Source organism: Amblyomma maculatum, chromosome 9 (assembly GCF_055883805.1).
Source record: "Amblyomma maculatum isolate TAMU_Amacu chromosome 9, ASM5588380v1, whole genome shotgun sequence".
NCBI classification, from domain to species: domain Eukaryota; kingdom Metazoa; phylum Arthropoda; class Arachnida; order Ixodida; family Ixodidae; genus Amblyomma; species Amblyomma maculatum.
Genome location: NC_139352.1, coordinates 64776121 through 64789873, shown reverse-complemented (window position 1 = coordinate 64789873; position 13753 = coordinate 64776121). Strand labels below are relative to the sequence as shown.

The window sequence follows — 13753 nt, the reverse complement described above, 5'->3', positions numbered from 1 at the left end:
AGAACATTGTTGTGCTATTTCTAATGAAAGGAGTTTGTAGCATCCTGTTATCCCTCGGGTTCATGATATCGTCCACTTCACTCGTTTTCATCTAGATGAGCACCGCTACCACTCTGTATGCCCTCTTGGCGTACCGAACTTCTCGAAGCGCTCCAGCACCCGGAAGCTCCAGTGGAGGCTCATGCCAGGAAAGATGGCGGTCCACAACTTGTGCTTGCGCTGGATGTACTGGTAGCCCTGGCCGCCGGCATGCTCGAGCGTCAGAAAGGGCATGACGCAGCTGAATGTCCAGTAGAGCATGGCACCAGCTACGGCCGTATGGGCTGCAACACGCAGACATTCAAGCGTTGCAGTAGGGCACATCGTACTATTTCAGGCATCAAAGATTTGAGGGCTATCCCTAGCGAAAAAAACGTATGAGTCACAACAACCTCATACAGAATTCTCATACTAAACTCATACAAATCTCATACAATCTCATATATTTCTCATACTTCGTGCGAGATATTTGTGTGAGATATGAGATTTGTCTTAGTATGAGAAATCTGCATGAAGTTATTCTGACTGAAGGTTTTTTCGCTAGGAATATACCACGAAGCCTTGGTCCATCACTACGCTCTACTCACTGTTACATGAAATATGGCCTATAGGAACTTATTTGTAAGAAGCACTGTTTTAGTATTCTTCTCATGTTCTCCCGGGCTGCTTTCAACGACTTTCTTTAGAAGAACAACACATAACGGGGAAGTAACCGGTGCAAAGGACAAGACAAGAAGCAGAAGAGACAAACGCGGAGCTGAACTTAATACTAGCTTCTAGGAAATCGACGCACATACGTACTGTAATATAAAAACCTCCGATAACATTAAGCAATGAAACATGTTTTTTTGTGTCTATATTTTGACTTCAGGTCTTCCAAATAACTAGTTGTAAGTTCAGCGCCGTGCTTGTCTCTTCTGCTCCGTGTCCAGTAACTGCACAGTTTGCAATTACTTCTCCGTTATGTATTGACTGGCTTAAAGATGTTTCTGACCTTACTATGAGCGTTGAAGCTAAGTCTACGTAACTGAAACAAAGAACGCTACTGTAAGAATAATTTAAAAGATATTCACAAGAAAATACTGCGACGAAAACCTGTTTCCGAATTCCTGCTGAAACTTGAAGGATGATTGGCGCATGTTCTCCCATATGTATATGATCGTACTCTTCGAAATATTTTTATACCTGTAACAAAGGTCATTGCCGAATTTTCCGAATTTTCTAGGAAAACAGCGTGTCTATTGTGTTCGCGGAGGCCAAAGTGAGGCAGTTCACACAGGACCGCGTTAATTAGGGGGATATAAGAGATGCCTTTCATTGCAATGTGTATACTGTGGCTGATAAAGATGACGACGACGAATGTTTTAGGAGAGAAGGACGACTAGTGCTGCGTTCTTATTACATGCGCGAAACTGAATCAAGTAGTACGCACAAATCTCTCCAAGGGGACATTGCTGTTTTACCCGCTGCGACGAGAATGAAACTTGAGAAGAAAAAAAAAAAGGACACACTGCAAGCGATACTAAATAGAAAGCTTTTCATTGCAGAAAAAACGAATATAGATACAGAGAGCGAGAGCAGGAAGTTCCGCAGGGCGACTAATCTGCAAAAATAAAATGAACATCAAATTAGCTTGACGCAACATATTTAGTCTCAATTAGCTTAGCACTTCCTGAGCTGTACTGTATAGTTATTTTTTCGCTTTTTTTAATCGACTCCGACCTGATTGTCCTAGCGTATTTTGTCCTAGCAATCTCGCGGGCATAGCTTTCACCTCGCTAGGACAATAAACCGGCTTAATAGCACCGCTGCATATGGCGCACTTTCCATAACTCTTCTCAATATATCTCAACAGGCACGACAGCAATATATACAAATGAAGGCAAGCACCCAACGCTCACGCAAAGGCAATGCTTGCTTCACAGAGATAGCAAGCCCGCCATGTCGGCGGAAAACTCGCATATCGGCTCTCCTGACTTGTCAGCTATAACGAGAGCACGGCTTCAACACTGTGAGAGGCTTGTTTTATTATCCAGTACACTTCTACAGCGATTGAGAATCGGTTATTACTGTATGGTCCTGTCATTCGCATGGTCCTTTCATTGGAAAAGGAGCAGCCATTTGCTCTGGGAGAACTTTATTTCTGGTGGTCATTCGCCTTCATAAACAACGTACGCTTTATTCGGTTGAGACCAAAGTACTAGTAGTCAAGATGATATGAACAGCTTTCGTCTTCAGCGCACTGTGGTTGAAGAGTTTAATCTACCCAGAGTGAGCATTATCAAAAGCATAGTATTAATAGCATTAATTATAATAAGCAATGCGAGCAGTGGTAGCGCGAAGATATAGTTCAACTGCCCGCATCATGAATGGACCAACCGATGTGCCACTTACGGCTCGCGAAGAACATGGAGAGCAGTATGGCGTGCATCAGGCACGAACTGCAGAAGCACATCAGTATCCAGAAGAGCAGCGACGGATCGCTGAACTGGATAAAGGCGCGTCCTTCTTCGTTGCGCTTGACGCTGGTGAAGAGCATCATCAACGTCACGGTGATGATGTGCATGAAGAAGCCGCTCACGTAGTGGCTGATCCAGTAGACCCAATCGTTGAGCCCCACCACCCGAAGCATCTCCTTCATACCTGCGGAGTGAGGGCAGAGGGCGATGATGAGATATAAGATCGAGCCGATGGCTTGATAATGCAAGTACGTGGGGCCTTGAAAACACGCTATTTATATGTGCACGCCGATGACTCCTGATACGCACAGATACGTGGGTGCTAAAGTTGAGGAATGGCCCGCACGTGTTTATAGAGGCCATAAGGACAAGCTTAACTCCTCGCCGCAAGTTCAGGACATACTCTAAAGATAAGATATTGCTACGCATCTGAAGGTTACGTACAATGCTCTACAGCAGCCTCGTGAAAGCAGAAAAATTCCAGTGCGCTTCACACCTGGTTTTATACGACCGCTCTCTGGGGTGTCGCCTTCGGTTTGAATTTATTCTTGTACCATTTTCTTGGGCACAATGACTGTGCTTGTCTTCCCAGCTGGTGTGAAGCAGGAAATATGAACTCTTATCCTTATGCGACTCGTTGTGAAAGGAGCTGACACGAGCCACACTAGGAAGGATCGCATTTCAAGGGAGTACAAACTTTACCGCTGGTGGCAGGATACCAGGTCGAGAGATTAAATTAGGCAATATGCTGACATAAAAGGAGCAGAATGGGGCTAGTATGCTGGGATACAGGAGTCCCAGCAGGTGTAGGACTGTGGTGAATGGTAAATTAACTGTGAACGCGTGTTTAATGGAGTGGACGTCACCTTGATGTCATCATCATCATCAACAACCATAGGCGAATAGAGCCCTCACCGGTGGCCCTCTCGTCGCTGAGCCGCGCGACGAACACCGAGAAGGGGATGAGCATGCCGATGCAGAAGCGGGTGAGCACCAGCGCGTAGTTCTTGGTGTCCTTCTGCTCGATGTACGTCGGGTACGGGAAGCGCTGCAGTTTGATCTTCTCCACCGGGTGTGGGTACCCGAAGCGCTTCGCCTGCAGCTCCAGGTGGCGCTGCTGTAGCGCCCCCACAATTGGCAGCAGGGTGTTCATCTCGGGGAACTGCTCTTGTTGCACGGGGCCCTCGGGTTCAGAGATCAGCAGCTGGGCGTAGTGCAGCTGCGCAGACGCCGCGGGAATGGTTACTTCTTGCCATGCATAGCGCCAATGAACAGGCGACTAGTTCACCTCCTTCTCACAACGTGAAAGAGATAGGTTAATTAGGACAGGCGATTCGCGTCTTTATTAAAATATTCATCATTAACAAAAGTGTTTTCATCAGCGCCGAGTGAAAGGCTCGATTGAAATTGAAGCTGTATCTGAAAGATGTCCCGCAGTACTTTAAAGCAGGGAAGGTATTGAACAATGAATTGAATTGAAACATGGCACAAAGAATCAAGTACTGCTCATTATGCAAATTATATATGGCAACGCACCATAAAGAATATAGCCCCGGGTGAAATTAGCTGAGCTCAAGCATCTACTGGAAGGATAATGTCGATGAAATAGCATGCAGCTAGCGATAACATAGAAGCTTCATCATGGGCCACAGCGAAATAGAAAATAAAGAAAAGCAGTGATCGGGCACGTGCAGCCGCCGTATATACTACATATGCAGATATGGTCCCATGTGAAATGTCGGATGCTACGGATGCTAGGTTGAAATCTCGGACGCTAGCATAAGCTGTGCAGCGCACGTCAACACAACGGGTCGAGATTGTTGTAGCGGGAAAAGAACCGCTACTTCAGATCGGACGTAAGATAAAATGCGAACAGGCATCGAAAGACCTAAAGTAAACTTGCCCTTATCGGCGCGCATGAAAAAATGCCCTTTTTTTCAACCGCTTTCGTGGTCTCGGATCGTCCGGCGCGACTTCAGTGTCAGCCTACCTACAACATATTCCACGATAACTGTACTTATACAGTAATGTAGACAGGCAGGTAGAAAGCGGCTGTCGAGAAATACCTGAAGGTCGAAAGGAAGGCGTCCCGCGAAGAAGGACACGTGCAGGCTCACAGGCTCGTGGCTCGTGTCATTGGCGTTGAAGCCCGTGAACAACAGTGCCAGCTTGCGCACTGGCAGTGAACTGTTGGCCGCTTTACGTGCGGCCATCAGGAGCTGCTGCTTGGAGCTCATCGCCACCACGTGCTGGACGCCCAGTTCGGCCATCACCGAGTGCGTCAGGAGGTCCAGGTACCTGTTCGTTGGCGCGAAGTAGACCTGCGCGCAGACAAGGCTTGCCTTCAATACTTCGAGGATGCAGGCTGAGGATGCAAACAAAAACCTATTTTCAGCTTGTAATACTGCACCGGCATACAGAACAGTGTGGTCAACTTCGAATTTAAATAAGTAGACTACACAGAAAGAAAGTCAGTGCGGGGTTATCGCTGCACTTTTCTCTCTTATGGCGGTTGACTGTCGCTTATTATTAGACTCTACTTTGTGCCACTGCGTGCGGTTAAATTCGATCCATGCTCAGACCTGTCTTCGGATGAGAGAATATTGACAAAGCAGGGATAGGTCATAAAAGACTATATGTCCTCTATTCAAATTTGCAAGCTCTGAAAATGAAAACAAAGGAAGCGAGTTATTGTCAAAAGTATCGAAACCACAATTATCACCAGCCAGTCTATGGTGCTAAGCCTAATTAGCTGGGCATGAAGTGCTTCACTAAACCACATCTTGCTATCTTCATGCAACGAATCCCCACAAACTTCTTAACCTCATCCTCCCACTTTATTTTTCCTGCCGCCTCTGCCCCGCTTTCTTTTCCTTGGATTCCAACTTATCATTTCCGACCATAGGTTATCCTCTCCTCGCCTTACGTGTTCTGCCCACACCCATTTCTTCTTGATTTCAACAATGTGGCTAGTACCTCACCTTTGCTCTCTTGACCCACTCTTCTTGCTTCCTGTGTCTTATCGTTACATCAAACGAACTTCTTCCTTTTGAAATTTCTCTGCATTGTACTTAATTTGAGTTCAACCCTTTTCGTTAGCCTCCCATTTCTGCCCTGTAGATGAGTACCAGAAAAATTGTAGTTATATACTTTTTTTCTTTAGGGATACTGGTAAATTGCAAGTCGTGATCATTGAGTGTACCATATTGCTATTTTTTTTGCCTTTGCCAGTTACTTTTGCTGTAGTCATGTGACCTGATAGGCACATCTTAAACACGGGTTCGCCATTTTTCTAACCAAAAGTTAATTGAAAACTTCGTTCTGTCGACCTTTTTTTCTTGCGTACTGAGTCTTCTAAGCATGGTATACTATCCATGCCACTTCAAAAGCCGGTGACGATGCCGCTCATGCTGGGCAGTGCGGTACATAATCTAACTTCAAAAGAGATCGCTTTCTCTCCAGAGCATCGCGCACGCTGGCTGGCTCACCGTGTCTATGCTGGCCATGTCACGCTGTGTGTTCCAGAACTCGGAAGTGCGGTGCGCCACAAACACGGTGTCCCCTCGGCGCACGAAGGGCTCCCTGGACACGGCGTCCTCCTGGATACCAAGCAGCAGGACCACGTGCAGCGCCACTTCCAGCACCGTCGTCGGGTAGTGGCGGCACAGGCGTGTCACGTAGATGTTCTTCCACAGAATAATATACAGCTGGCGCGCCCACAGGAAGGAGCGATTGTTCTTCCCGCGAACCGTGGTCTCCACTGCAAGTGCATATCAAGCAGCTTAGAAGATGACAGACACGGACGATATAAGAAGGTATATTTCCGTGCTGAATCCAGAGGTGGGCACCTTCATGGGCCTCACATGCTCGTTGGTGCTTCTGGGCCACATCTTCTCATTGGGCAATAGACGGGAGAGCATGAACATGGTCACGCCTGCCATGCAGCTCTCCAACGAGATCCCAGGTGTGCACGTGTAACTCTGGGCATCAGCCCTGCTCAAGGACCTGTACAAACTGTGCGGCCAGCCAATTCAGGAGCAGTTTTTCACAGCAGTTGCTCAAGGATCACTTTCAGGCATCGCAGTTGCCAGAGCACAACTTGATTCAATGTATTGATGGAGAACCTCCCGTCATGAACACAGCGTCAACCAGTTCTGCAATCCTATAGTTGGCTTTGACATAGTCACAAGCACAAATCCTACAGATGAACACTATATCTGTTTGTGCATTGCATCCAGTTAAAGGCATTGTGCCTGTAAGAAGCATCACAATAGGTTTTAGCATCGGCTGCTGGCTTTCAAGGCCAGCAAACGCACCACCACACCCGATCGTCTAAACGGGAGGTGACCGAACACCAAGCGTCTCCACATGCACGCTGCGGCGGTACACTCAAATTCCGCATCAGAAGGGGCGCTCACTGTAATATCCCGCGGCAACAGCAAAAATCATGGGCCACACAATTTTTTGTCTGGTGCCGCAAATAAACAAAAAAGCACCAAAGAAATCAGTCGGGTTGCCTAGAGAGTACTGTTTGTCGTGTTCAAAAGGATGAGACGGGCGGTGCAGCTATCTATCTGACCTATCTGACATACAGGAAAGAAGGCTTCGGATGTTACCCGTCGACAAGCGCATACTTACTATGAAGAGGCAAAAAACATTTTCATAGACCAATGAAAAAGAACTCTTGCTGCGATAAGGTCCATTCTTCATCTCCCGAATACGAGCGAAACCGAGCAATGCAGGGAAAAGGAGGAGGGAAAGAGATTTGGTAACTTCATAATTTCATGTCTCTTGGCAGCCTTTTGATTTGGGGCCTCTTTAGGCGCAGAAATAAAAAAACAGATTTGAGATGGTATCTCGTAAATTATCGACAAGATGTTTATTGTTTCTACATTTCGTGCCTGGACGGATAGATGGATGGGACGAAAATTTTCGCAGTTAAATATCGGGGTAATGTATTTAAACATTCCTCTTTTTATTATTCTGAAGGCGCTAATGGAGCATATTACAGTCTAGTGCTGTGGAAATCAGTACTGAGTCGATGTCTCAAGCTTTCTAATCATACGCTCATAGGAACGCATTTTTCCTCTATTTTTTTGGTGTGCGACACATGTACGTTCGTCAACATGGTCTTCCTTTTTTTCTTTCCTTGCGTGGCATCAGCTGCGTTCGCACGCAGCGGGGGAGGGGGGACGGTCGCCCCCTCCCCCCCCCCCCCCCCCCCTCCTTCTGAGTACGCTTATGAGCAAGGGCGCCTTGCGCGTCGTTCAATCACATCAACAGCGTTGCTGCCGAAGCTGAGCAGCCTTTCGCCTGCACTGTATCCGGCACATGCGGAGGGCCTCATGCGATACCTATACAAAATAAAAGATTGAAAGCTCTTTTCTCAGGACAGAAAGGATTATACCTCTATACAACTCTGTCCACTTATTAATCAATCCGTTTGGCTACAGACAACTGTTCGTCGCATTGATGCTGCTAAGCCTAGTGAACTGGGCATGCTTTACTAAACCAGGCCTTGGCCACGAAGCCTAGTGGAGAAACTCGCCAGTGCCACGGCCAGCAGTGGCTAATGAGACAAGGGTCGGGGTTCGTGCGACCACCACTCACTCGGGTGCATCCTCTAGCTGCTGCTGGACGGCGGTGGATCCGAGGTTGAGGCAACGAGTCGTGAAAGAGAACAGCGTCTAATCGAAGCGACCGGGTGGGCGTCGGCTCTGGCGTTCTTCTCGTGACTGCGCTGCTCGTGAAGCTGCCACGAGCACGGGAGCACGAAGAGCGCGTTCCGTATTCTTCTTCCTTGTATCATGGCACATACTCACGAGGAGGGATATGCCAGGGTTCAGGGAAGACAGCCAAAAATAATCCATATACTGTATTAGTTTAATAGTTATCAAGGATGGATGAAACAACAAAATCTGCCCGGTAGGAATCATTCTTCTAAAGTATAACCAGCATCCGTTAGATACTGCTGTCTTAAACACGGAAGATAGTGTATTCATCCATTCTTTGCAAGTACCCATACTGGACTGAAAAGCCCTCTAAATTAGTTTTTTGATGTCATACGGTATCAAGATATTCTAGCATATCCGCATTAAAGCTTCAACTTCCTTCTCTCGCTTCCCGTCGCCATATTTCACGCCTCTGCCTTTATCACAAGTTTTTTCATAGTTCACCTCGTGACAGCCAGCTCATCCAATCGGTACGTCGAATATTCTGCACAGGCCATTCTAACAGCGTCATCCCGCATCGTTCCCGCACTACTACATTCCAGAAGTCTTTTTTCGTGTACGCAGCTCGCGACTGGAGTGACCTTCCCAGCAGCCTTGCCCAAATCTCCGACCCTGCTCATTTCAAGACTGCCATCGAAGCAGCCTCATCATCTTTGTAATCATCTCACAAAAACCATTGTTAACCGCCGTTCAAGTGCCCACCCCTCATGTAATGTTCCATCTGGGGGCTCTTGAGGTTAAAATAAATCTGATTAATCGTTTTCTGAAAGGAAAATTGCAACTAAAGGATTTATCGTAGTGTAAGCCGCAAGATGTGTCTTGTTTTGGTGCCAATGTTCGCTTTCTATCATATTGGAAGAACTTGCAAATATTGTTGAAAATATTTATTCATATGATTTCCTTAGTGATTTACAGCTTAGCTGCACATTTATTGCACGATTCGGCATAAGCTATTTAATTTCTATTTGTTATTATATTATCAAAAGATGGTTTTCGTTTCTGTGACACGTAATTCGGAGTTGTGATAGAGAGTCTATACCACTATGAATAGTCGAAAACATTGCTTTTGAGTTATTTCCGTGACTATTGCGAACATTCGACTTGAAATTTAAAACCCATATTAATTTTTAACTCCTTACTTTTAATTTTTTTTGTTGCTAGCCTATTGCTTTGGGCATCAAATTTCTCATTCTGCGGCTATCACGTCGCATACAAAATGAGAAGCGCCACCGGTGTCATTGCCGGAGCAGTAACTCATCTTGCTTCGCTGCCGCCAAAGGCAATGAGAACCTCCGATTTCTTTTGCATGAATCAAGCAAGTGCCACGCAAACAAATTTTGCCTAAAAATATTGAAGCCCAAATGCCGTTTATGTGTGAAATGTGAGCTGCAAGAATTCAGCGGTTTCGCTGGGAGAAGCATTCTGTATGGCACGCATATCATTTCGGAACACGCTTTACATATAATGAAACCAGTGGCGTTGTGCGCATATAAGCGAAGTTAGGAAACTGATTTCGGGGGATGTTGGAGGACCCTTCAGCTTCACAATGTGGAGAGTTCAGTTGGATTCAAGCCGGCAAAGCGAGCATACATGGTTTTGCGTGCGCCACTGTTTCATATCTGTGTCGAGGAAACTGAAGCGAACGTCAAAACAGAGATACGCATTAAAACCCGCACCTCCGCAATGAGCAGTTCATTTTTTCCCGACGCCATAGTGCTCTGGAATGGCCTTCCCGACAACGTAATTACATGCTCCGATCGCCACCTTTTCCGCGAGAAACTGGCTAATCACTTCTCATAAACATATTCATACGGCGACACCGAAGTGCCAACTGTTCCTTGTTTTCTTTTTGTATGTTTATTTCTTGCTTTTAGTTTGTATATTATTTTACACTTTTTTGGTACCCCTTGTATTTTTCCCCCTTGCTTTCTTTTGTGTTCTCTGCTACTACCCTCCAACCTGTATGTACGCCCCCCCCCCCCCCCCCTTATGTAATGCCTTCGGGCCTTTAAGGGACAAATAAATGAAAAAAAAATAAGCGGTGAAGTTTTGCAATAAACTGGGGATGTCGCCCACAGGGGCAGATCATCATGATCAAGGGAATGATGCAACAGGCTACCTGGGACTGTTCAAATGCCTCAAAGCAGTTTCAGACGGTTGTGAAGACGTCCAGCATAACAACTGTGTATGCGCGAGTCAACGACAGCTACGGACGCTGATAATAATTATGTGCATGTTTTAGTGAAAAATGATATTCGTTGAAGTAACGCAATTTCAATAACGTACGTAGTGTTCCTCTCGTTCAGAAAGATCTATAAGAGATACTTCCAGTGACTCTATGTGCTACTCTCGGGACATTTATTTCTTAAGTTTTTATTTCTAATACACTAAAGAATAATCGAAATTATCACCCCAGCAAGCAGTGAAAACGTGAGACAAAAATAAACCGCTTTCTTAGAATATTGATGTAAAATTTGATGCTCATTTTCCCATGTGTACCACGCTACATTTTGAGATACTGAAGACAGGAACCTGTAAGAGACCAGACAGCCACAACTGGCAAGAAAACCGGCAGCCAAAATTTTATATGCATTAAAAAACGGAAATACCGTATTTGCGTACGTTATATTTAGGAAATTGAGTATGCTTAATTCAAGACTTACCAGGAAAATAAAAAAGCAAGACAACATAACAGACCCTTTCAGAGAGAACCAGCGCGTGTACCGCTGACGACGCGCAGTAGTGATAGACAGTGGCGGTAAGCTACAGCGCGAAACTAAATGCTAATTTCTTCTATGCTATTGCACACATCACACATCATATCAAATATGCATAGCAAACGGGAGTAAGTTGCCACATTATACGAAAAACCACCTGATACGTTTTGGTCGATCATTTTCTTGCCAAACGCGTGTGTAGGCGTCGCCCAGTTATTTGGAAAAAACATTTACAAATAAATGCTTTCTACTGCTACTTACTGCTTCAGAGCTCCAGCGCCGCTTTCAAATATACATGTTTTTATACACTCTTAATCTGGTTCCACATAAGTTCCGGTTATAAGTGGAACTCTTAAAAATGTTCCACTTATAAGCGGAACTTTTTTAAAAGTTCTACTTATAACTGGAACCTATGTGGAACCAGATTAAGAGTGTATAGCGCTATATTGCAAAGGGATTTCTGAGCAAAGCCTATATGCGCGCTGTGGAAGAAAGCGATCTAAGAAAATCTGATACACAGGCTGCGTTGCGCCAAGCGGAAGGTGAGCGAAAAGCACGGTTGATCATCATATCCATAAAATCAATGTCATCGGGGGAACAAAGAAACTTCTTACACTGATGTATGCCCGCCCCATCCTTGTGCTCTTAATGTCATCGCGTCATTTCAGCGAACCACTGTAGCATAATATTAACCGAACGCAAAAATAATATTGCAGTATTTCCAAAACATTCAAAAGCGAGAGCGTCCATAGTACGCTTTACCCAAGAAAGGAGGAGGAGGAAGATGAGGAGGAAAGGCAGGGAGGTTAACCGGTAACCGGACTTTCTTCTTCTTCTTCTTCTTCTTCTTCTTCTTCTTCTTCTTCTTCTTCTTCTGCTTCTTCTTCTTCTTCTTCCTCCTCTTCTTTTACCCAAGAAAGAATGGCTCATGATATGAACGTTTATTAGAATCTAGAGACGGTGATTACTTTGGCCAAAATGCGTACTCGGGCCAGTTTCAATTTCAAAAAACCGAGAAAATCCATCCGTTAACGAACATCAGCTCCCATGGGGACACTTTGAAACTGCGAAAGACTATTTCAAGTCTTGCCCCGCCGTGGTGGCTTTGTGGTTAGGGCGCGGGACTGCTGATCACAAGGACGCGTGATTGAATCCCGGCCGTGGCAGCCTCATTTCGAAGGAGGCGAAAAGCAAGGCGACCGTGTACTATTTGACGTCAGTGCACGTTAAAGAACCCCAAGTTGTCGAAAATTCCGGATCTCTCCACTACGGCGTCTCTCATATAGCCTGAGTCGCTTTGAGAAGTTAAGCTCCAGGAACCGAACCAAACTTATTTCAGGTCTTGTTACTTGCTTGGAATAGCATGGGCCGTGCTTGCTTCTTGTGCACCCTATATCGGCGACTCCCCCACGGGCGTATCGCGTGTATTTAAGTACGCCTCAAAAATGCCGTTTCATGCTACCACACTACGCTCTAAGATATGCTCGGTTATTTTTAACAAAGCAAAGACATCACAGACCAGCCGTGAAATAAGAATACAGCTGTCAAAACTTATGTTTCAATCTATTCCAACGAGCGTTAGTCCGACTTTACACCTCCAGTTGGCACAGCCAGTAACAGAAGCCCCATGCATTTTCCTCACTACAAAGATCGCTACTGGTTTATTAGCGACTGCATAACTCTTCCATTGTCGTCATCACATAACCTGTCGGTGGCGATTACTCTAGCGAGTATAGAAGGATGCATGTGTATAAACACTAGCAGGTGCCTGTGGTAGCCCAGGTTGGCCAAAGCTACTTGGGCCACTACTTGCAGTAACATCCTCCCACAGGAGCACGCCCATTACGTGGCGTGTCGGTGAGTGGCGACACTGTGGGTTTCCGAGCCAAGTGCTTTCCATATATCCGTCGAAACAGGACCCCGCAGGAGCACCTTAGCAGGCCCTTGGGTGTCGGTGTGTGGCGACACCGCGGACTCCGAAGCGGCGCCAGAGCTTCGTTGGCTAGCAAACGTTGGCCAGTGCGCCTGCGCGTCTCCAACCTGAGCCCCGGGGGGCCCACTCCACAGGCCATCGTAGCTGTATGCAGCGGATGTCGGTGAGTGGCGCCACCGTGGGGATACCGAGCCAAACAGGGGGTGCTTCGACCGTCAGCAACGCCACCGTGCTTTGCCCACTAGCCATAAGAGCTTTGCCGTCAGGCAGCGGTCAGTGCCCCTTTCCGCGTCGGTTCTCTGCCGCCAGGGAGCCGTCGCGGGAAAGCAAGCACTTGGGCCCTTCGGGGTTCAGGCTGTGGACACGCCCCCACAGGAGCAGCAGAGTGGCACGCCCCCGCTGTTCGGTGATTTGCGCCACCGTGGGTATCCGAGCAGAACATGGTCCGTTTCGATGTCGAATGGAAAGGCACATCGCAGGAGCACTTCGGTTAGCCGCCGTTGGTGTCGGTGTGTTGGCGCCACCGCGAACTCCCAGCCAAAACCAAAAGAAGTGCGCTTCTTTTTTTTTATGCAGTCGGAAAGTTCTGAAGAAGCCATCTTAATCATGACGTCCGTATTATATTGCGAAAGCAATACTGCTAGCACTTTTCTGCCGTCGGTGGAGGTCGTTCCTTCGCTCCGGCTACCACGTGACAGCGTGACGTCACGACCAGTGTCTGGTTGTTTCACGGTTTCACACCCAGATAGATGAGAGAAAACATGATAAATGTAAAGCCTGCGAAGCGAGGGGGACCCTCAACTATATACTTTGGGAATGCCCTACGTCTCCGGGCGCTAGGGACAACATTAAAAGTAGAGAAGCCTGGGTAAC

The 13753-nt window shown here is 46.6% G+C and overlaps 1 protein-coding gene across 1 annotated transcript in view; it reads right to left on the bottom strand.

Moving 5' to 3' along the window:
* LOC146179245 (phospholipid-transporting ATPase ABCA3-like) overlaps positions 1 to 2682 on the bottom strand; it is a 35756-nt gene extending 33074 nt beyond the window's left edge. Inside the window, exons 1-2 of the mRNA XM_084579853.1 lie at positions 2434 to 2682; positions 135 to 323 (exon numbers count right to left, since the gene is read on the bottom strand). Of these exons, the coding sequence (XP_084435979.1) occupies positions 135 to 323; positions 2434 to 2680 (436 nt within the window). The 5' untranslated portion in view covers positions 2681 to 2682. The remainder of the gene's footprint in view (positions 1 to 134; positions 324 to 2433) is intronic.
* Positions 2683 to 13753: the final 11071 nt, after the last annotated feature.